At 38.5% G+C, this 22298-nt stretch overlaps 1 protein-coding gene across 1 annotated transcript in view; it reads right to left on the bottom strand.

Moving 5' to 3' along the window:
- LOC125009606 (collagen alpha-1(XXIV) chain) overlaps positions 1 to 22298 on the bottom strand; it is a 72948-nt gene that overhangs the window by 36920 nt on the left and 13730 nt on the right. Inside the window, exons 4-19 of the mRNA XM_047587683.1 lie at positions 19836 to 19889; positions 17246 to 17299; positions 13614 to 13667; positions 11992 to 12045; positions 10304 to 10348; positions 9661 to 9714; positions 9206 to 9250; positions 8005 to 8058; positions 7848 to 7892; positions 7239 to 7292; positions 6810 to 6854; positions 2625 to 2678; positions 2286 to 2330; positions 1893 to 1946; positions 1406 to 1459; positions 1149 to 1202 (exon numbers count right to left, since the gene is read on the bottom strand). Coding sequence (XP_047443639.1) covers positions 1149 to 1202; positions 1406 to 1459; positions 1893 to 1946; positions 2286 to 2330; positions 2625 to 2678; positions 6810 to 6854; positions 7239 to 7292; positions 7848 to 7892; positions 8005 to 8058; positions 9206 to 9250; positions 9661 to 9714; positions 10304 to 10348; positions 11992 to 12045; positions 13614 to 13667; positions 17246 to 17299; positions 19836 to 19889 — 819 coding nt within the window. The remainder of the gene's footprint in view (positions 1 to 1148; positions 1203 to 1405; positions 1460 to 1892; positions 1947 to 2285; positions 2331 to 2624; positions 2679 to 6809; positions 6855 to 7238; positions 7293 to 7847; positions 7893 to 8004; positions 8059 to 9205; positions 9251 to 9660; positions 9715 to 10303; positions 10349 to 11991; positions 12046 to 13613; positions 13668 to 17245; positions 17300 to 19835; positions 19890 to 22298) is intronic.

The following is a 22298-nucleotide window of genomic DNA, read 5'->3' as shown; positions in this document are numbered from 1 at the left end:
TAACTTTGATCATGAATGTCTAGCAATCTTTGCCAGTTAACAATTGTTTATATACCAAGTAATCTGTAGATTGTTGTCTCAAAAGAACAGGAGTTCAAGATGTCATGCCAGTTGTATCAGTACAGAGTGTTTATTCCTCAGGTTGGTTCCTTTTCGCTGAACACAGCAGTCACATTCGTGAAACAAATGAACCAAGCTGAGCAAGGCTCCTCAGAGCACTTCTTTCACACTGTGAACACATGTTGGCTACAGTGTGATGCCCTCATTTATAATTATATAACCAAATTCCAAATTTCTGTCTTCACTGTAGGATAAATAATCCCACAGGGGGATCATTTTTTATTATCTCATCTAATCCCAGTCTGAAGACTGCTGCTCCAACAGAGGTGCCTGGCAGCACATTGCTACTCTTTGGGAGGTGTGTGGCAGGAGCAGGGCATTTTGTCATCCTTTACGTAAATGTTGTTTTCTACACACTGCCTATATGCTGGATCTCAACATACTGTCTTGTAATGACAACTGGTCCATGAACCACAGGGCACAGTAAATGCCAGCACCTAGCTAGCTGCCTCTGCTGCCCTGGGGGGGCTCAGTAAACCTCTAAGCATTAGCATCTTTTATTTAGCTACATTTATCATTAATGAAATGACCTAAAACTAACTGAAACTGATGCTAGTCCACTTTTACAAATCCATACTAGTTTGTATGGATCACTGTCGAGGCCAATTGTCATTAATTTGCAAGGCGGCAGAGACATCAATGCATACCCTCTATTAGTATTACCCTGTACGTCTATGTTTCCTGTGTGCTTCCTGTGGCACATTCGCACAGCATGATCTCTACTGCTTTCCGCCTACTGCTTTCCACTGCGAGTCAGTGGGCAATTTACAGTTTTGACAGCTTTAGTTACTTTTTAAATTACTTTTTAAATTTACCACTTTTACAGATGAAGACATTAATGCTTGATTTAATGCTTTTATCCATCGAAATGGGTCAGAGACTTTCACACTGGATTAGTTTTATCACAGGACCCTCTGTGTTACTAGAAATATGGTAGGTAATTCGCAGTGTAAGTTTTACTTTACTTTAGGCAGAGACAAATATTTAATATAATAATAATGCGACAAAAAGAAAACTTAATGTCCTACCTCTGGTCCTGGAGGCCCAGGTGGTCCTTGTGCCCCAATTTCTCCAATTCTACCCTGTTTAAAATATGGAAAAGAAAACTGAAACAATAGGTACAAAAAAAAACTGCATGACAGTGATTATGTGATGAAAAATTATTTTCTGACAGCATTTCACAAAAATAGAACAAACACGCAGAGACACTAATAAATACACCTTCAGTAATTTCTACACATGCACTCATATTTGCACAGACACATACACACTCACACGAACATACCGGGGGTCCTGGTTTCCCTCTGGGTCCACTAACACCTGGTGCACCAAGGGCACCCTGAAACATATAGACATAGTACTCCTGAATTGGTCATACACACCCTTTGTGCGTGTTTCCATGCAGTGCATGTCTGGATGTGCCTCCCTCATCCACATGGAAAAAACCTTATGTGATGACTTCATATGATTAATGAATCATCATCTGCATGTATTTAAAGAAACACCAAGCATTTCTGAAAATAAGGAACTGCTTTACTTATTTGATATTTAGAAGACAACTGTTCTTTTATATTTATTGTCCAGTTATTAATAACAGTTGGGAAACAAAGCTCACGTCAGCCTGAAACAATATGTATGAATCATAGACGTATTACCAGGTCATATGTGACTGTGTGTTGGGGTTATTGTAGGAAAAGACGTCATGACCGATAAAAGCTACTGATAAGTTAGATGTTGAGTAGTATGTTATTCTTGTGAGACAGAAGACCTACCTTATCACCTTGGTACCCCGTCTCTCCTGGCTCGCCCCTATGTCCTACTTCACCCTGGATTTCATGGTATCATACAGAGATATAACACAACACCACAGATTGACAAAACCGCTGCATATTGTACAGTATATTGGAAAACATATGCACAGTACATTGTGTAGCAACACCTTTAAACTACCAAGATCTATTGGCCACATTGTAATCAATTATATAGCAGCAATAGTAATATTTAACATACTCTATCATTATACTGAACTTTATATTGAGTTCATGTTGGTGACTGTGTTATAAAAAAACATCTTCAGGGTCTCTCATAGTATGTCCAATTATGTCAGCAAAGCTAGTGACACATTACACACAGATGCACTGCAATAATATAAATATTTAGATCACCTTATCACCTTTCAATCCAGGCAGGCCGGCTCGTCCTGCTGGGCCCTGCCACAGAGTGAATAGAGGAGGAGGGAGGGAAAGTTGAAAAATCAGTCAGACAGAATGAAAGAAGAGGAAGGATGCTGATAAAAACTGTGGAGAAAGCTTGGAAATTGATTTGTTATTTACGGATTTCTTATGAACTCGTTTATTACTTTATGTTTATACATGTCAACATATCTATATGGTAACTCTAGACTTCTGCCTTTCAATGATTTACAGATTCATTATTAAACTAACAGTATTGTACAGTGTTTTCCTAAAATTTAGAGCATTAGCAGCAGCCAATATCTAGCCTACCTGAGGTCCCACCAGACCAGGCAAACCTCGTGGTCCCTCAGGCCCCGGATCCCCCTGTGGAGAAAATGACATAATATTTATGTATCACAAATGCACAGAGCCATTAATACTTTTTGTACTGGACTAACACGGAGTAACATTATTTACACAAAATATTTCTGATCCCTTCTTGACACAAGCGTTCCTTTTAAAGAGTGCTGACAGTGTATTCTGTAGATCTGTATTGGTCTGGACTTGGCCCTGCTCACCTCTACTGGCCCACATCATCCACACTAATTGACAGAGGTGAGGTGAGAATGACCAGAAAGTGTAATCAGGTGGTTTTCACTGTGTTTTTGTGTTTTGGTGACAACAGTGTGTGAATGTCTGTCTACATTCATGAAGGCACATGCACATTGTTCCAGTGACAAATGGCAGTACTGTATATGGGCATGGATTCCTTTGGTGTTGTAGTAAAGGTTTTATTTATTGAGAAAACCAGTATGCTGCTTAATTAAGATTTATTCATGCTTGAGACAGAATGATGGCTTGAAAATAATCAGAGTATATGTACAACAATGTCTTTGTCAGAATTTGTTCCTAGAAAGCCACAAGGAAAGTCAAGGTCTGTCAACGATCACATCACAGTGAATGTCAATGATTATAAAACAACTAAGAATCCAACATTTTTTACCACTTCTCTGCAGACTAAAAGATGTTAAGATGTGTCAGCTGGTCCAAAATAAAGGCTGTAAGTGAGAGGTGAGTAAGAGAACATGGCCTATGCTGTGTCATTCAGACATGTGACTTAAACTAGGAGGGAGTCCATCTGGACCCTGTAAGATCTGTGTTTGATGCTTTTTCAATAGCGAAGACATAAAAAAAAAAAGATCAGCTGAAAAGAGGACAAAGGCTTTATTCTAAAACTCTGTTTCCACCCATCTAGCTGTAGTGATCTGAAGTGAAACCCTTGCTCTCACTGCTGACAAGAAGAAGCCTGACTGCCAGGTGGTTAGAGATCATCCAAACCACTATCTGCCAGCCACACGGGAAGACAAGTGATTCAAGACTAGATGAAAACCAGATTGACGCATTCCTGTACTTCTTGTTTCAACACAAGCATTGTACCCTCAAAATCCAATGAAATATTAAATGCTTAGATAATATCCAAATCAGATTAAAGACTGTTTCATTTACACTTGGCCACATATACAATATGTGCACCTCGTAGCCACATTACAAATTTAATTGGCTGCATAACAGCCAGAGACGATGTTCCTCCACTCCGAATGCACACTGGAAGAATAACTTCTGCACTTGGGCAGTTTAAGTAAATATTTATAGGTATAAGAGAAAAATTGTTATTTACGGGCAAAATAATGGTCTCGCAAACACACACCTGCGAAGAAATCGCTGGACCAGTTTTGCTGCTTTCATGAAGCAGAAAATAACAGCAACTTACTGTGTTTCCTGTCTCTCCACTACTATTGTCAAACAAAGAAATACATAATAATATATATATATATATATATATATATATATATATATATATATATATAGATATATAGAGAGAGAGAGAGAGAGAGAGAGAGAGAGACAATACTGTTCCAATCTGCCCAGGATGGATTATGTAAATGGTGTCGTTCCTCAAAAGGAAAAATACCATTGGAAAAATTTCATTTGGATTGCACTGTGTGAGTGGACAAAGCCTTTCTGTGTGGAGTCCACATATCTGCAGGATGAAGTGAGATAATGGAACTGTCACATGAATGAAGCATACATAACATGCATGGACACTTTTCTTTTCAGCTACAGCATTTTGGAAATCTGTCGTCATTACAAGATCACAGTCCTATCATCGGTTCCATCAATTTATTAGTGGTGCGTACTTATTCAGTCACATACCACTAAAGCTCCAAGCCAAGCCAAAATACAGTGTAACCGCGCTTGCATCAAAAATTATGCTTAACATCACTGAACGAGGTCAATTGTGGTTCACTGGCTCTGTGGCACCTTGACAGACACTTGAGAGGTATAGAAAAGAAAGGACTCTGACAACATCTGGTTTTATTACCACTGTGGTTTCTGCCTTATGATTCAATTTGTGGCAAAATACTCTTTCTATACATCAACATTAATCTTATCTTGATAAAATGGACTACCATGCTTGTATGGAAGCAGCACCAATTCCCTTTCACCATTTTGGCAGGTTTCATAAAGTGATGGACAGAAGAGTAATTGTGACGTTGTGACGATGTGACGTTGTAGTGTAGTGGTGCTGTGGAGTTTAATTTGCTGAAATGGCTCTGATTGGTTGCAGGAGTATTAGTAGTAGTAGTATATTTTCCTCTTTTAAACACAGCCCATATTGAAATCCTAGTGCCGTGTCACCATACTCATATTCTGAAGAGATTCAAGTCTTGTTACGCCAGGCTAGTGGCACGCCAACAGGGGCAATAAATTACAGTAGCTGACATCTCTAAATCATATTCCCTGCTGTTTATTTTGCTATTTTTTAATTGCTGTTGCATTAAAGCACATGTATCACGCATATTGATATCAAAATAACCTGACCTCAACATTCAGATATAATTACAACATCTGTAGGAAATATAGTATTACAATGAATAGCAGACTAAGACTAAAATGAGGGCAAAATTATCAATGACCGTGTATGTGTGTAAGTACATAAATTAATGCGAGTGTGGACATCTGTGTCACATTGTCATAGCCCATAAACAATGATCTGCTGTATATAGTCTGACTGAAACATTGGACATTGGTTTCTGCTGATCTGAATTGACAATGATTTGTTTTTACACTTGTTAAAACCAACCAGCAACACACCATAATATTAGCAGAGTCATATTGGTTTGCAACTCAAATTCATTCAAAAATGAATTATTCAAATTTAAGAAAAACTGTTTATTTTAAAGCCTTCGTATTCTCTGTATATTTCTATCTGTAACCATGTGTTAGATGAAAGCATTGTTTAAGTACAGACAAAATACTTAAACGTAGTGTCCGAATATTTCATGACTGACAGTGTTAGTAGTTAAGGTGATTTACAGCGAGAAGCTAAGGGGAAGGTTGAGGAAATCCCATCTCTCCAGATGTGTCTAGTGCCACAAAGTGACCCTTTCTAACACGCCTATAAATCTGCTGAGGACTACAAACTAGCATAGAAGCTTGAAAGGGTGGCACAGGGAAGGTGCTGTTTCTAGCTGTATTCAATTTGTTAACATTTACATCTAGATGTTTAAGGGACCTCTCTCAAAAAGAAAGAAAGAAAAAGTTAATTCTCTATTAGACATATGACATCAGATCTCTCTCATCATAATGGTGCGAGTGTTTTTTTCTCAAACACCATGCCGATTTATAAAGCAAGATATTTCTAAATAATTTTGCTTTTGTTGTCCAGGTATTCGTATGTTTTCAATGTTCCAATCTGTATGATGAAATTATTAAAAGGTGCTGCTTGTGACATAACAAATTATCCGTTTTACTAACGCTAATTAATGGTCAAACATCTTAACTGGAATGCTGCACATTTTATGCAGACCCATTTGTTTGATTAATGACAAAGATAAGGGATACGTCACTATATTAGATGAAAACAAAGGTCCAGCAGTAGTCACAGTCCTACAGTTGTAATGCAAGCTCCACTCTCTGTAAACCTGCCCTACTATCCACACAGGACATCTTCATAATCCGAAGTTGAATTCCTTAATTTCCTCTCTACCTCTTAGCTGCACTTCCTAAACTGTTTCCAACATCTGGACCTTTTAAACATGCTAAGTCCATGTTAAAGTCTAAAGCTTTTCATATTTACATTCTATTTGTTTGAGTCCCTCAGGATTACTTAAAGCCTTAACAGTGGCCAACCTCTGAACACACAGGAAATAACTATTGGCAGTCACAGTAGCAGTAGTGGCAGTTGTTCACAGTGAGACTCATAATGCATCTATATAAAAGAAGCAATACTGCAAGTCTAATCAAGAAATAGCTGGCAGCAAGAAAATCATCCTGCAATCAATCATCCAAGGCTCACTGTAACTATTAGAGACAGGCAAACAAAACGAGAGATTGACAGACGAGGACAGACAGACACAGAATCGTGAGCCAAGTGAAGATACATCTAACAAAGTGCTGATTAGACATTGGAAATGTAGTATTAAAAATTGCCTCTGCAAAATATAAACTCACTCTCAGACCAGGGAAGCCGCTGATGCCAATCCCACCAACAGGGCCCTGTGAAACATCACAGCAACATCCTAAGTACACAGGACAGGAAATTTACAGTAAAGAAAATTCCTTATTCCCAAGGCTACTGTACAATACGCAAATGTAACCTCCTCAATGACAAAGCATCTCAACACACACATTAATGTATAAAACCCTGGACTGCTCAGTAAAATTAAAAGAAACACAAAACAAATCTTTGTTCATTAATATCAAGCTGTTTCCACAGTGTACTTTAACATCAGCTATTTATAAAGTTATAAACTTTAATAGAATAATATGGTTTCTGTTCATCCATTGTGATGCAGAGTAACTTGTTAATGCAGGAATCAACTAGATATTGCAGAATAAGAGGTAAACTGAATTCACCAGGAGCCAGATACGAGTTCTCACCTCATTGCCATCTGGACCAGGAGGCCCCCTCTCTCCTGCATCACCCACCACACCCTGATAGGGAAGTACACTCATGTCATGCATATGATGTGGCATTCAGTTTGTATGTTACATTCATATGGTGCAGTTTCCTCAAACTATGGTTCACGATTAACTTTACATGACTGAAAAGTAGTATTTAATGAAGCCATATAAGCCAATATGGCAGCCAAACAAAACACTAGGCCTGCTTGGCAAGTTCAACACACAAAGATAGTTTTAAAATCCTAACCTTTTGAAGAGTGAGGATTCAACCCACACAATGCATCTGCCCCTATCTTCATCTAACTGAAGTTAGTAAACCTTGAAGGATCTATGTCAAAATCCATGTGACTAGTGTAGTATAGAATAGAATAGTATGGCTCTCTAGTCTTACTCTCTCTGGAATATTTGGTCCTCCGTGCTTGAGCACATTCACAACAGTGAAGTCCTCTGTGTCAGGAGGAAATATTGTATATACTGTCACGTAGATAACATTTTTAAGAGCTTTTACATAATATTGTGTCTTTGTTATCCTTCAAACTACAAACCATGGCTGAAAAAATAAGTAATAAGTAGATTCATTATTACGTGTCTTCCTTTGGGGCCACGTTTTCCAACAGGACCAGGAATGCCCTAGAAAATAAAAACAAGTTGAGAAATTACTACTATAAAAATGTAATCAGTGGAATCTTGATTAAAGGGACATTCACACGATGTGCAGTTAAAACAAATAAACATCACTTACTTTCTCTCCCTCCAGTCCAGGCGGCCCAGCAACACCAGGAGGTCCAATGAAACCCTGAAAATGAGCAACATTTCATTTCAGAGTTATTCCAACACCACAACAAAACAGTACGTGTACAGTGTGACACAGACTTTGATTGGGTAAATCATTCCACTGTGCTTCTATTGAACCTGACACTGAAAAAGCAAGTATGATAATCACACAGCATGTTGAAGGAGGCAGCGCATCAGTCTCTTAATCTGAGGGTTGGGAGTTTGAGCCTCACACAGGGCATGTGTTTGACAGAATTTTCAATAGGATGTATTTATCTAATAACATGAAGCCTTCACGTGCAATGATGGATCAATCTTGGGTTGAGGTGGAAATGGTGGTGCAGACAAAAAGTGAGTCACCAACATACTCTTATCATTTAGAATTAAGTATTTCTAAAACATCTGTGGTTATAACTGGAAGAATATTGCCTTGATGCCAGATATGTCTTGAAACACACATTTTAAATTGCTGTGCATCTTAGTGAGGTTTAGAAGCATGTGGTTTTCACCCAGGGAATCAGAGAAGATCAAGGAGACGCCCTCGTCAAATATGGTCTACAAGGTCCACCTCTGGATGAATGGTGAGCATAACTGCAATATAAGGTGCCATGAGGAAGTGGCCTAACAAGTGTCCGAAGAACTACCTCTGCTGTATTCAGGTTAGTTAGTATACACTTAAGGTGATATGTATGAGTCACTTGTGCATTCTTGTCCCACCATTTCATTTCTTTTCGCTTTCACACATTCACACTCCAGCCTCCTCCTTTTCCTCAATCTGACACAGTAATCCCGGATATCCTTTCTCTGATCAGCAATGCTGCAGTTAAGTCCCTTCTCTCACCAGCTCATGTGACCCCTTTCCCTTTGCTTTCATACTTTCTCCCATCTGTTTCTTTTCCATCCCCTCCTCTTTCCCTCCTTTCTCCTGTCTTGCAGCATTCCTTACAGAGGAATGAACCATAGTAAGGAGAACATGTCAGCCTTCGTGGTGACAAACCAGAGTTCAACCAGCCCCCACAGGCAGACTCCCATAAGGCAACATGTCAGAAATACAAGTCAGACCCTCGCCAGTCCGTCTGGAGCAAGGTCGATGGTCTGACGCTGTATTAATCCTTTCAGAAAACAAATTGTTCAATCAAAAACGAGTGAAGAGAGATGCTTGCACTCACACGGACTCCTTTAGGTCCAGGGCTACCTTGTGGCCCAGCTGAGCCCTGCAAGAAATAATAAAAAAAAGACTATGATGAGCCAGAAACAATTAACAACTCATCACACTCTGAAAAGGACTTAGAGAAGTTGCAGTTGGCTGTGGACAGTTGACTGATAACATATTCTGTGTATACCCCTAATTACAATTTATATTTTGTCGTTCCTGCTGCGGCAAATAAAAATAAAGGAAATAAAGCCCGCTCATGTCCGCATGGTATTGTAAGCTACAGCACATTAGAGCTAACAACAAATGTTTATTACTTATTTCCAAACCCAAAATGACTGTAATGTTCACAGCTGCAGAAATCAGCATGCATTTGAATGTTATGATTATAAACTCTGTTGGATTCTCAGTGAAGCAATAAAGAATCTTAAAGGATTCACAAAGGAACTATTTTTGTGTTTTTCACTGCACCTGCCTGCCAGGGTAACCTGCAGCTCCACCTTCTCCGGGAGGTCCTGGTATGCCCTGCAGCCAAGACAGAGAATGAATGAATGAACAGTGAAAAGGGAGATTAGGTGAATGGATAAAGTGAAAGAAGAGAAACACCGACTTCTACCAACTCTGCCAGCAGGAATAAAACAAGCACTGTTCATTCCAGACAACCCTGTCTACTAACTGCACTTTCCTGCACCCCTCCAACCCACCCCTCCCTTACTGTCTCACTTTGCCTTTGTGCCAGCCCACTGTAGGGTTTGTTACCTGTTAGCAGTGTGACGAGCTGAAACGTTTTTGCATCAAACCAACAGGGAGAAATAAAAGATAAAAGGAAATACTGACAATATGGGACAGCTAAATTACTGATTAACTGGTTTACGACATAGACAAGCTGTGCTTGTGTATCTGTACAGTATATGAACCACTCCAGTTCATGTATACTGTATATATTCGTGTATGTGTGACACAGTTAACTAGCATTAGTCCATCTAATGCATTGTAGACTTTATGCCTTTTGTTAGACACTATCAGTACTACTAAGAAATGCAGTGATGAACTTCTGGCAATATCAAATTGCTGTTTAAGAACACACACATACTGTACACACAGAACTACTTACCTGTTCTCCGGGCATTCCAGGCGGACCTGGATAACCTTTGGGACCCTTAACAAATTGAATTAGACAAGTATGTTGAGTATTTCTGAACCAAAAACACAAGACAAATAATTCATGGTCAATCTATCTGCTTTCTATCAACTAATTACACACTGATTACAATGCAATACTAAAGGAGATATACTGTGTAGACTGTTCACAGGGGTAGTTTGGCACAAAATACCAACTGAGGCCAATGTTGATGCCCAGAGGCTGTGTCATGAATCAAAGCCCAATATGAAAGGTCAAGAAACTGCCAAGGCGCCTCAAGAGACTGAAGCGAGCTGATAGAGAGGACAGGACACTGAGGGTGGGGGGGGGGGTCAAGATGGGATGTGTTTGTTGGGACTCAAATGGGACAATGTATTCACAACATAAAGAACTTCTGTGGAATTAAAACACAATAAGTTACACAACTGGAGAAGTTGGCTCATTCTCATCTAAAGCTGGTTCTGTGCTCCAGCCAAATCCCACATTTAGTTAAATAAGCACAAGTTCTTTGAAAATTAAGCAGGATTTATTGTTCAGTAAATCAGTGCTTTTCTTATTTTAAGCACTCTATTTTTCCCTTTGGAGTGATTATCAACAACAGATGTTCGCAGCTACAAAACACAAGGTCAGGGCCAGGTCAGTATCTCTTTGGGGCAGTGAGAGACGTTCTTGAAGAGTCCTACCGACTCCATCGTGCACTTCCCAGGTTGTGACACATGAACCTTCACACTCAATAATAGGCCCACATAGGGGTTAGGAGCATAGGCTCCGAGCCAGTCATTTCCTCTGAAAATATCTGTTGGGGCACAGTTCATGTGCTGGGTATATTAGGTTCAGCTACTGAAAACAGTGGTGTGGCCTCCTGGGAGGAAGGTTAAGGCCAGCTATGTGAAGACCAGCCTCAAGAGATTCAATAAGAGGCTACTTAGATAACTGTGCAGACATAGCCATGTCAGCAGCAAGGTCATTAAGTCTATTGATAATTACAACTTGGCCCTTAAAGTCAGACAATGAACAAACTAAAGAATTTCAGTGAAGTATTAGAGAATTATCAATGCCTGTGTGAAGGATTGATATAGGATGGATGTCAGTGTCCTTTCATTTTATTTATTATTTTATTAATGGTAAACGGTCTTGCTTTTATATAGCGCTTTTCTACCTATTGGTACTCAAAGCAATTTTACAGTCACAGACACATCTACCCATTCACTCACACAAGCACAAAGATTCACACATCGGTGCTGTGCACTGGAAGCAACTAGAGATTCAGTGTCTTGTTCAAGGACACTTCGGCATGTGGCACATTCCAGGGAATGACAATTGCTGATCTAGGACCTGAGGAGGCGTGGGATATGACCACCTGACCCTGGGCAGGGTGCCTTTCCTCTTTCAGATGACCTCTGACCTTGGCTTCATGCACTATTAGATTTAAGCAAGGCAGCAGCATATCTTAAACCCAAAATGAGAGAGGGGTGAAGGTGAAGAACATAGTGTATGTCAATACACAGGATTTAAAGAAAAATTCATTTTTTAAACTTCAAACTAAAATATAGTCCCAAACAATGCATTAAAACCTATAAACAAATAGACCAAAGAACTACCACAAGTTACAGAAAAAACAGGCCTGTAGTTTCTAAGCAGTTTAACATATTATATCTTACCGGTGGACCTGTGAATCCATCTGGTCCTGGTAGACCTGGTGGACCTCTGTCACCCTAATGAAACAAATGGAAGATCTTTGTTATTTAAGAGAATAAGACGATAGGACCGATGGTGATCAGATCCCATTGCTCATTAAACATTATAAAGGTAAGTTACCAAGATTTTAATGCTTTTGTATAGTGTACATAAAAACTACCAATAACTTTACCTTTTTTCTATCTCACTTATTAATACACAGGATTCTTATCCTGTTACTATGCCTTGTGCCAAGATTCCAGGTTCCACAGCCCAGTACAACTGAAAACTGACCAGCAGGTTAGCAGCCAGCTGGCAAGCTACCAAAGCTACCAACCAACAAGAAGACACAAGATAACTGGCCTAGTCATGCCGTATGTCATTGGGGTTCTCAAGTGGGGACCTCCCTTCTCCGATGTTTCGTTAAGTTAGGCCCCCAACAAGAAGGCTCAAGAAGGCTTAACAGTAAATTCCAGCATCCTGGAGTCACCCCCTCTATGCTGCCACTGCACAATCCCTTTCATCAAACTAGAGACCATCAAACCTTCAGATGATTAATGCACAAGACACTGAATCAACATACTTTTCACTATTTAAGATAAAAAAAAAAGTAGTACTGAATTTTCCACAGGCTAGTAAGATGGACAGTTCAAACGAGATGAGTGCCTCAGGCGGTGTCTGCCATGTTTTTATAAGAGGTATGGCTGGCTCTAAAGCAAAACCATATGTTGCAAGATTTTAAGCTATTCTGAAAAATTAGGAAGGACGTCTGGTGGGAGGGTGAAATGAAATTTGACAAATTATGTTAATCTAGACAAATGTGCTCATTTTTATCAGCCCAATACAGAATTAGGTACATTACTGTTTTCAGTTCTTTTCAGTGCAGTTTATAACTCAGCATACATTTCTTTTGATTATTCAGTATATACAGTGCAAAAACCGGGGATGGCAGCAACACAGTTTTTTAAGTCTCAAGTTTTATGGAGGTTTTATGGCAGGAAAAACCTTCAGAGAGGATAACAGGTCTGCAATAATTTGTCTGATATGACAATGAAGAATATTCATATGAGAGGATTTCTATACATACACAGATGTTAATTAGATAGATTTAGCAGCGCTGCTCAGGAAAATCATTATTGTAAGAATGTTTGGAAGAAAAAGAGACAATGATGGAATGAGACCAGATGTGGTGACACCATATAAATGAGATTTTCCAGTTATCATACATCAAAGTAAATAGAATTAGTTGGAAATGAAAAAAAGAACATAGGGAGGAAACTGCTGAATGAATTAAATAAGATGCAGAAAACCAGACCCATTTCATTTTACATTTAAACTGAACATATCTTATTAGATTAAAGTCAAAGATCTGGTTTTCAACATCTATGCATTAGATTATTGTGCCTTCTGTCACTTTAATTACTGTTAATGTAATCCACAATTGAGACAAAACCAGTCAGTAAGCAGACACTAAGGAAGGTGAAATGATATGATACATAGGGGAAGAGAAGATACCATGTGGAAAAGTGGAAATGTGGAAAAACAAAATGTGAGAAAAATTAAAGGAATAGATGGACAGGAAGCCAAACACAGAGAGATTTCTTACCTTATCTCCTGGTGGAGCCTGGCCTGGAGACAGCCCGGGGTCTCCCTTTGAGCCCTTGAACAGAGACAGCCACAAGGTCAGGGTGCTTTATGTGACTCAGATTTATTTTTAATATGTTACTTACAGCCCGAGATTTTTTTGAATGTTTCTTGTACATTATTTTCTGACAGCACTACTTAAGATATGGAGGTTAAGCAAGTAGGATTAATTTGCATGTTTTCTCTATTCTAGGTTGAATATGTCAATCCAACATTCACAGGGTAGGTTAGGAATGTAGGCTATGAGAACACTTACACTGACATAAACAAACAAAACTAGTTAGTCAGGAAATGGCAACGGTTTAGACCAATCCAAAGGGTCAGAAGTATATTGATCAAAAATGGCAAACTGCAGTTATTTACAAATAACACATTTTATATTTGCTAAAAAAATGGAAATTAAGCAATTAATCTAAAAGAGTTTAGGTATTCAGGATGACACAGACATTAATCATACAGCTACCATGCATGCAGCACTGTATGGCATTAAAAGGACAGTGGCTGTGAAAACTGTGAAATCTGTGAAATCAACCAAAATCAGTCGCTTTCCTGCCTCAGGGTATGGACAGTTCCCCACTGTATCAAGGTCTCTAACCGTATAATATTGGGACGGCTGTCCACCAGCTGTAGCTTAGGCACTGGATGATACAACAGGTCAGTTACCCTTAACATCAAAGTACAACTACTACAGAATGTCTGTCAGAGTCCAGGAAACTTCTGCAACATTTAAACAGCCAGAGAACTAAGGAATTTTGTTTCCAAACTGACTGATTAAATCTTCCAATCTTTTCTGCTTCCATTCTACCATTTTTAAGACAGTGCTGCCTCTACAGAGGTACTATGTAAGTCCACAGCAACTATGCTAATGGGCAGCCACGTAATTTCCCAATAACCATTTAATCTGACCAACTAAATAACTTGCTGTTGTTAACAAAAAATTACGATCAAGAAACCAATTTCTATGAAAAAGCTACAATATGTGTAATCTTCAGTACATATACGAACTGGTTGTTCAAATATGTAGTGAAGTAGTGTAGATTTAGATTAGTAGACATTTAAACATTTATCTACAAAACTTTCAGTTTCAGGCCACGTTTGACACTTTAGCTCAGTAGTTGTCTATATCCACTCCAAACCAGTATTACCACCTTAAATCTTGAGCATCGTGTTTCCGTAGTTTTGACTGACAGTCAGTGAAGCATACAAAGGCTCAGGGTGGGAGAGCCAAAAATGGACTATAGCATAAAACCAGAGATCCTTCCTGTTTTTACAAAACAATCAGCAATGCATGAAGCAGATTGACAAGCTTATTCAGGGTGAGAAGACATGGTCATAACATTTCAGACTGTGCTTAAGACACGTCAACTAAGCACTAAGCTCAGCATAAGTGACTAGATTCCTTTGTATTTGTCCTATAAACCAAAGACAGGAGATGTTTTCCAAAACTGAGACAAAGAGTCTCTCAATCTTCTTCCCGCCTCCATGAAGGGCTTTTTGGGGGCGGACGCTGAGTCACGAACAGCCACTACGGTATTAGACACACTTGGTATTAGTCCTCACGAATGTGGGTGTACAACCTGAAGCAACAGATGGTGAGCCAGTATTTCATGATAAACAATCAATGCACCTCAACCAAATATTCCCAATTTCTGAGCAAGGTGAAAAGAAAGAATCTGTCTTTATTTCTTTAGTTCATTTAGTTTTTTCATAAATAAAATCCAGATGTTTAAATGTATAGTGTATCTGCCTACCACAAGAGAGGAAGTATCCAACCTGGTAAAGAGGGGAAGGCGGAACATTCACTTTATGCAACTATAGCATGACCTTTTATTGCATACACCACTGATTGCATGGTCTACGCAACCACTCTGTGGTAGTCAGCCAGGAATACACCCACCACAAACATCTGCATAAAGCTGCCCACATCCTTGCTCAGTTGTACTAATATATCTGGTCCCATGTTGGCAAAAGGCTTTCCATAGTAGCTTTCTTTTCATTTTTTCCCTTTTTTATGAAATCAGTTAATGAGCCGGGACTAGCACATTTAGGCCCTGTGGTGAAAACGAGTGTAATAACAATCTAAGGGTATGTCATCTAAGCCAACAACCACCCTTGTTTCCTCCCGTCTTTCCTGCTATACTGTGACAATACGCTTGATCATTATCATCACGATAGTCGACATCTGGCCGTGTTTGGCTTAATTCCGTTTGCACATGCTCTCTCTCTTCAGGGAACAACACGTCAGTTTCTATAATTGATGCCATTTGTGGCAGTTAAAGTTTTTACTATATGGCAGAATACATTTCCGTAAGTGTGCAGGATTTAAAGGATAATTGAGTGACCCGGTGACATCACTACAAAGTGTCTTGCAGGACAAGTGACATGAGCTGTAGAGGTTTCCTGTAGAAGTTCATGAACCAGCCTGAGCCTAGCAAAACCCAAGAGGCATGACCACTGATCCATCCTTTTTCTTTGTGGAAACCAGCTATGTTTTATTTTGTTCTTCAGACATTAAAAAGCACAACGTTAGATGTAATTTGCTGGCAAACTGTTTAATAGACTATGATAAAGTTTTATCAAATGATAACTGGCTAACTGACTAGTCAGTGTGAAATACAAGCAAATGCTAATATTTAAATTGTTACTGTGAATTTCACTACACTTTACATGTTGCAGAAATCTTAAACAATAACTTATTCCAGAAAATAGGACCAGTGATTATAACCTTGTAGTGATAAAAGATGACAACTTATTTTTGACTGTTTTTCACGTTTCTGTGTCAGAGCAGATTGATAATGCAGTAACATAACACAACATGACTAACACACTCTCAAATGTTAGTATAAATTATTAGTCTACTAAATGACACCTGGTTCATTTCAGTTTTTAAACTTTGATCTCAATATACAGTCAACTATCTGAGGAATGCATTTTTTTATGAGAGAAAATCTGGAATTTCATAGCAAACCAGCTTGAACCTTGATGCAGCACCATCCTCAATCTCCTGCTTAAGTAGTATTTCATATTGTTGTTTTAACAAAGATTTAATGTGGATGTATATATGGTATATAATTATTAAAGAGGATTAGATCTCTTTATACAATCATTATCTGTACTCTAATTCTTTGAAAGCCTCTCTACAGAGTCAAGAATGCTTATGGCCTTGTCAGCAGAAGACACAGCATCAATACAGACTGTTGATCTGCACTGATAGACATTTTTAATCTATATCACACTCATAAAATTGAAGTTGTTGTATCATAAATCAGTCATATATAACTTGTGGTATGACAAGTCCTTGTCAAACATCAGGTACTTCATTACTGGCTTTTCAGTTTTTTACTAATATGTTTAAGATTCTCAGACATTCAGGTATTCATGGTGTATTCATGTATGTTTCTTGGCAGAACCCTGGACTTAAATATGTTCATTTCCAGTAACTAGAGGTACAAGTTGGGACCTATTAAATAAGTGTGTAAGCAAAGTGTAATATTACCATTCTTGGCTTTTGTATTAGTCCACACACATAGACAGGAGCCAGAACGCTAGTTCTCTTAGGGAGCTGCTTATGTCTCCCTGGAGAATGCCACTCACCTTGGGCCCAGGTGGTCCAGGCTGTCCTGGGTTTCCATGTGGACCAGTGGGACCCTGTAACACATCCACACAGGAGAAGAACACATACAAAATCAAATTACTGCACATTACAACATATAAGTGTTTCAGATGAGTCATAAAAGAGTAAAATTTACAGTTTCAATCTGAAGAGAGGTGACATGAACGTGAGAGTAAACTGTTTGTCGAACAGTAATTTCATCAACTTAAAATGAACGAAATGAAAAATGAATGATTTTTATTTTATCTTCTTTGTACTCATTGCAGTGTAATGTAATTAGTTGAACCCAGGCATTTAATGACTACACAAGCACAGATAAAGACACATCATAAATAAAGTGCAATGCAACGAGAGCTGGGACGATTCGTCCTCCTCTATCTTTTTTTTTTTTTGTTAAATGGTAAATATCTGAACCACAGTCCATAGAGATGAAAGAAAAGAAAATATATTTGTGAATCTTTTTAAGTCATCTTTTATTCAAAGGCAGATATGACAGTGAATATGGTAAGTTAACAACTTACAGAAGATTTCACTGAAGTCAATTTGAAAGACCAAATTAGCTAATATTTGTCAAGAAAAAAATGCTGTGGCTACAATAAATAAAGCATAAAGCATAAAGCATAAAGCAGTTGATTACTGTAACAATCAGCTCCTAAACAGTGTCGACTTCACTGATTCATTCATTAAAGACCTCTAACGCTGTTTCTATGATGAATGACCACATCAAATGTTGGGCCTTCATATGCCTAAAGTCTGATAAATTAGAGGCAGAATAATGAGTCTGCTGTACTAGGCAGAGACAGCAGCGAGTCAGCCACAGTACACTGCCCTCAACTTTAACCATATAGTGATCCCAAGCCTACTCTGTTTCCACTTTATGACTTAGCCTGCGGGGTTTAGAGTATGTTCTGTAACAACCATGTGTTTTCCAAACAGTCAGACAGAATGACAACTCTCTATTTCATTTGAAGGGAGTTTACCCTTAAAAAATCAGCATAGGGACAAAAGGTCACGTGGCTGTAACATGTATCCTTGCTGGAATCAGTGGAACCAACATCACATCATATGCCAAAATGCTGCAATGACCACTGAAACACATACAGCCTACTTTTTATGCGACCACCATATTTCCACTATTGACAAAATAACAATATGCAAGAGGTTTTCAGTCATTACAATTTTCCAGCATTATAAAATTCTCTCTGTTAGCAATACAAAGTGCTGTAAGGTGTTCTGGCTTCTGAGAACTCTTCGAACACATCCAACTAATGCATCATCTTCCAATGTCTGCAGCTTAAACAACTCTCACCCACTTACCCTCTAGGCAGTGCAGATACCCTGCACTGTTTTAATGCAAAGAAGCAAGACTACACCTGTGTGTTCCTTTGAATTAAATCTATTAGATAAACCCAGACATAAAACCACATACTGTATGCATGGACACAAATAACATCCAGGGAGACGCAACCCCACACATTTAAACTACACATGCTCATGATATTTCCCACGTTAAGATGAGACCATTAGTTAATGATACATTAGAAGCAGGCATTTAAAACTAACTATAAGAAATAAAGTTGTTTGCACTTCATGCTGTCTTCTACCAGGACCTCAGGTATTTACATTCCACAAGTTCGATGAGTCATGATGATGTGGCTGTGCAAGGCAGAGAGCAAGAGTCAACTTCTTTATACGCTTCTAACACATACCCCATCCATTAAATAATGTATCTTGTTCTGTTTAAAGATGTCCCCAGGGCTGGTGGCATGATCACTACATTGCATCATGACTGCCAGGACAGAGTAATCTCAAGATCAGAGTAGAGATGCACCTTTTCGCTGCCAATGCTGCTGCTGTTTGCAGCTAAAACAGTCTGGCCACTAATGTTGATGCTACTATGTTACCGCTATTACGTTCCCTCCACTCTCAGTGCAAAGCATCTCATTGTCATGCAAACCCAGGTTGATTCCTGAGTATAATCACGCTAACTACAAACATATCTGTTAGAAACATGTTCTTGAAGGCTGCAGCTACAATTGTAAATAGGGGCAATGCATATGTGACTAGTACTTGCTGAACTCCATGGCAAAAGATGTCATCATGATTAATCTAGTTCAATTTTATTTATATAGCATCAATAACAATACAAATTGTCTCAAGACGCTTTACAAAATCCAGCCTGAAACATCTAGAGCAATCCTGAAGGCAACGGTGGCAGAACCCAGCTCATAGTTAACATGGTTAACAAGTGCAGTCCGTTAAGAGCCAATAAACCTGATGTTAACCTGTTTACAGTCCTTTCATAATCATTTCTGAGCGTGACAGCTCCTGTAGATCAGTGTGTCTCTCGAAAGATCTTGCATCAGTGTTCAAAACAAAACTTCACTTCTTGAATCTATACTATTCTGTTTTCGTTTAAGGTCTACTTGCGTGAGGAAGAAAAAAAGACATATATTGGTTAGTTTTATTTTGAATCAACTCCCCCTGTTACAAACACATTAGTAAAATCCTCCTGATCAATAGATTACAGCATACTGTGTGTGTACCATCACTTTTGCACAGATTACTCACCCGAGAACCTCTTTTGCCGGGAGGACCAGGTAAACCAGGGGGACCGGGAGGACCCTAAACCAGAGAGACAGAGGGGAGAGAAAGAAGGGAATGTTGTACAGATAGAGAGAGATAAAGAGAGAGGATGAGTGAAGGGGAAAACGAAAAGAGAGATAGTGTGTTAATGGCAAGCAATAACATGTAGCTCACTGTCCCAGGCACTGCAATGATGAGTATGTGCTATATTTATGTAAGAGCTACGAAGTTCAAAGAAATGAGCCAAGTGTTCTCAACTAAAAGCTCTATTAAGAAATCTCGGAGCAGGAGGGTCTGGTTACAGTCTCAGGAGGATGAGATGGACACTGGCAGTCTTTGGTCAGTCTGTGGGATTAGCATGTCCTTCATCATGAAAAATCATGCAATGAAATGAGTCCTGTAATACTAGGATTTTGTAATAACACAACTGTATAAAGGCACAATTACCAATAATAATAATATTAATGCTAAATCAGTATTGATTATTTGTTCATTCAATCTGATCTTGTTAATTTTTACAAATTCTTCATTAAAAGACACAAATACAACACATTTATCAAGCAGTTTACTACTCCTTAAAGTGATCCTCCAGTGATCCCCGACTGATTGCATGAATGTATGAAAAGCTGACAATATACAGAAGACACACTCTATCCTAGCATTTAATGGTATATTATTTTGTTATATTATTTTGCAGCTCTACTGTCCTTATAAACTTTCTTTTTAAATTCATTTTACTTGTGTTAAATCACCAAGGATAAAAAACAAACAATTACGTTTAAGCTGAAAAGAAATTTCAGACATTCTGCTGTTCAGTTTACCAAGATAATAGAGAAGTCATATGACATGAAGAATTTACTACCACACTTACTATTGTAAATAGACTATACATAGATAGCAAAATTAAGCAATGTTTGTTTGCAGGCCTGTTAAATGCCAAAGTAAATGGTGTGTCCATTGTAAAGGAGCCTGGCATGTCAGTTCTGATCTTAGATGGTGTCCTACAAAAGTAGCATGATGACAAACGGATAAACTTCAAACAAGCAATAGTAAAGAGTCAGTCAAATATCACAAAAACTAACAAATCAGGCTTCATTACTGACATTTCTCAAAGTAAGCTCAGCATGTATATAGAATTATGTTAATCATTGTTAAAGGGAAAGGGCTGTCAAAGGGCTGTTGCCATCATAACTCAAAAGTCAGCTTCTATTACATACATTATCCATACAATTAAATGAAAAGTGTTTACTGCTCTATTTACTTTTTGTAAGACTTTTTGCTGTAGCCAGTGGTTACAATGTGTTGTTCTGGATCATCCACATCCCTTATCAGAGCAGTACATGAGCACAGAGGGAAACATGAATAAAGAAACAGCTGTTTGTGCCTCTTGACTCCCACACACTGACACATGGAAACTGTGAGCACACCACCGCCTTCACCACAACAACAGGGACTGAAGAAACCAGATACTCATACAGTAAAATGATAATATTCTGTGCTGTCAAGTCAAAGGGCAAATCTTCCCAACAGAGTCAATTCAAGGAGTAAATTTCTCCAGAAAATTGAAGCGCAGAATGAAGATAGTCAACTTTTGAATCACAACACCCCAGGGACTGGATCAATAAACTAGATTTCCGCTGTATGTATCTTACATCTTCATATCAAGTAGCTAATACATTACCTAGAGGGGAAATGTATTAAAGAGGTAATGACTAACTGAAGTTCATCATATAAAACATTAAACACTCAACCTCAGTATCATATCCTCTTTTAATGCATTTGTTACCCGTTTTAATCTCCACTTATGTTTTACATTCAGATGAAGCTGAAAGAATTTTGTGATAATGAAATTTGATGATTTCTCAGATGATTGTTGTAATGATTAAAAAAACAACACACAAGTATCACAGGTTTTTAAAAGACTATGCTAAAGCTTTGTAATAATCAAGTTGATTAAATTTTATTTGTTTATTTTAAATTTATTCAGCTACCACAACCAGATGGATAAACCAACATCAGCTCTCTGCCTTTTGAGTATCATATTTGTCATATGGCAAAACCAACCAGATGCAGAGTATCTGCCATGATGCAGAAACTACATTAGCTGAGCATCAGTATCGGCCAATATTCGTCTCATTAGTTACCATTAGCCATAGACCAAAACAGATGACATGACCAATGTTAGTGGTCAATGTTTGTTTTTTGACTGGCATATGGCACAAGCGCTGCGCTCAAGTGACACCGTTCCTCTCTCTCTATTTTTGAGTTGCAATTGATGGAAGGCAGCGCACCGCCCACGCATTTTCCTTGATCAGCTGAATAAGATGTCAATTGTGTGGTGAAACTTCAGTCTCAGAGAAAGATTTGCAACATGCAGTTTGCAATACATGTGCCATCCACACTTGTAGAGGCGGTAATGTAAGAAAAGATTTTAACACATCAAATCTC

Source organism: Mugil cephalus, chromosome 6 (assembly GCF_022458985.1).
Source record: "Mugil cephalus isolate CIBA_MC_2020 chromosome 6, CIBA_Mcephalus_1.1, whole genome shotgun sequence".
Taxonomy (NCBI): domain Eukaryota; kingdom Metazoa; phylum Chordata; class Actinopteri; order Mugiliformes; family Mugilidae; genus Mugil; species Mugil cephalus.
The sequence above is the reverse complement of the archived record's forward strand: the minus strand, read 5'-3'. Positions and strand labels throughout refer to the sequence as shown.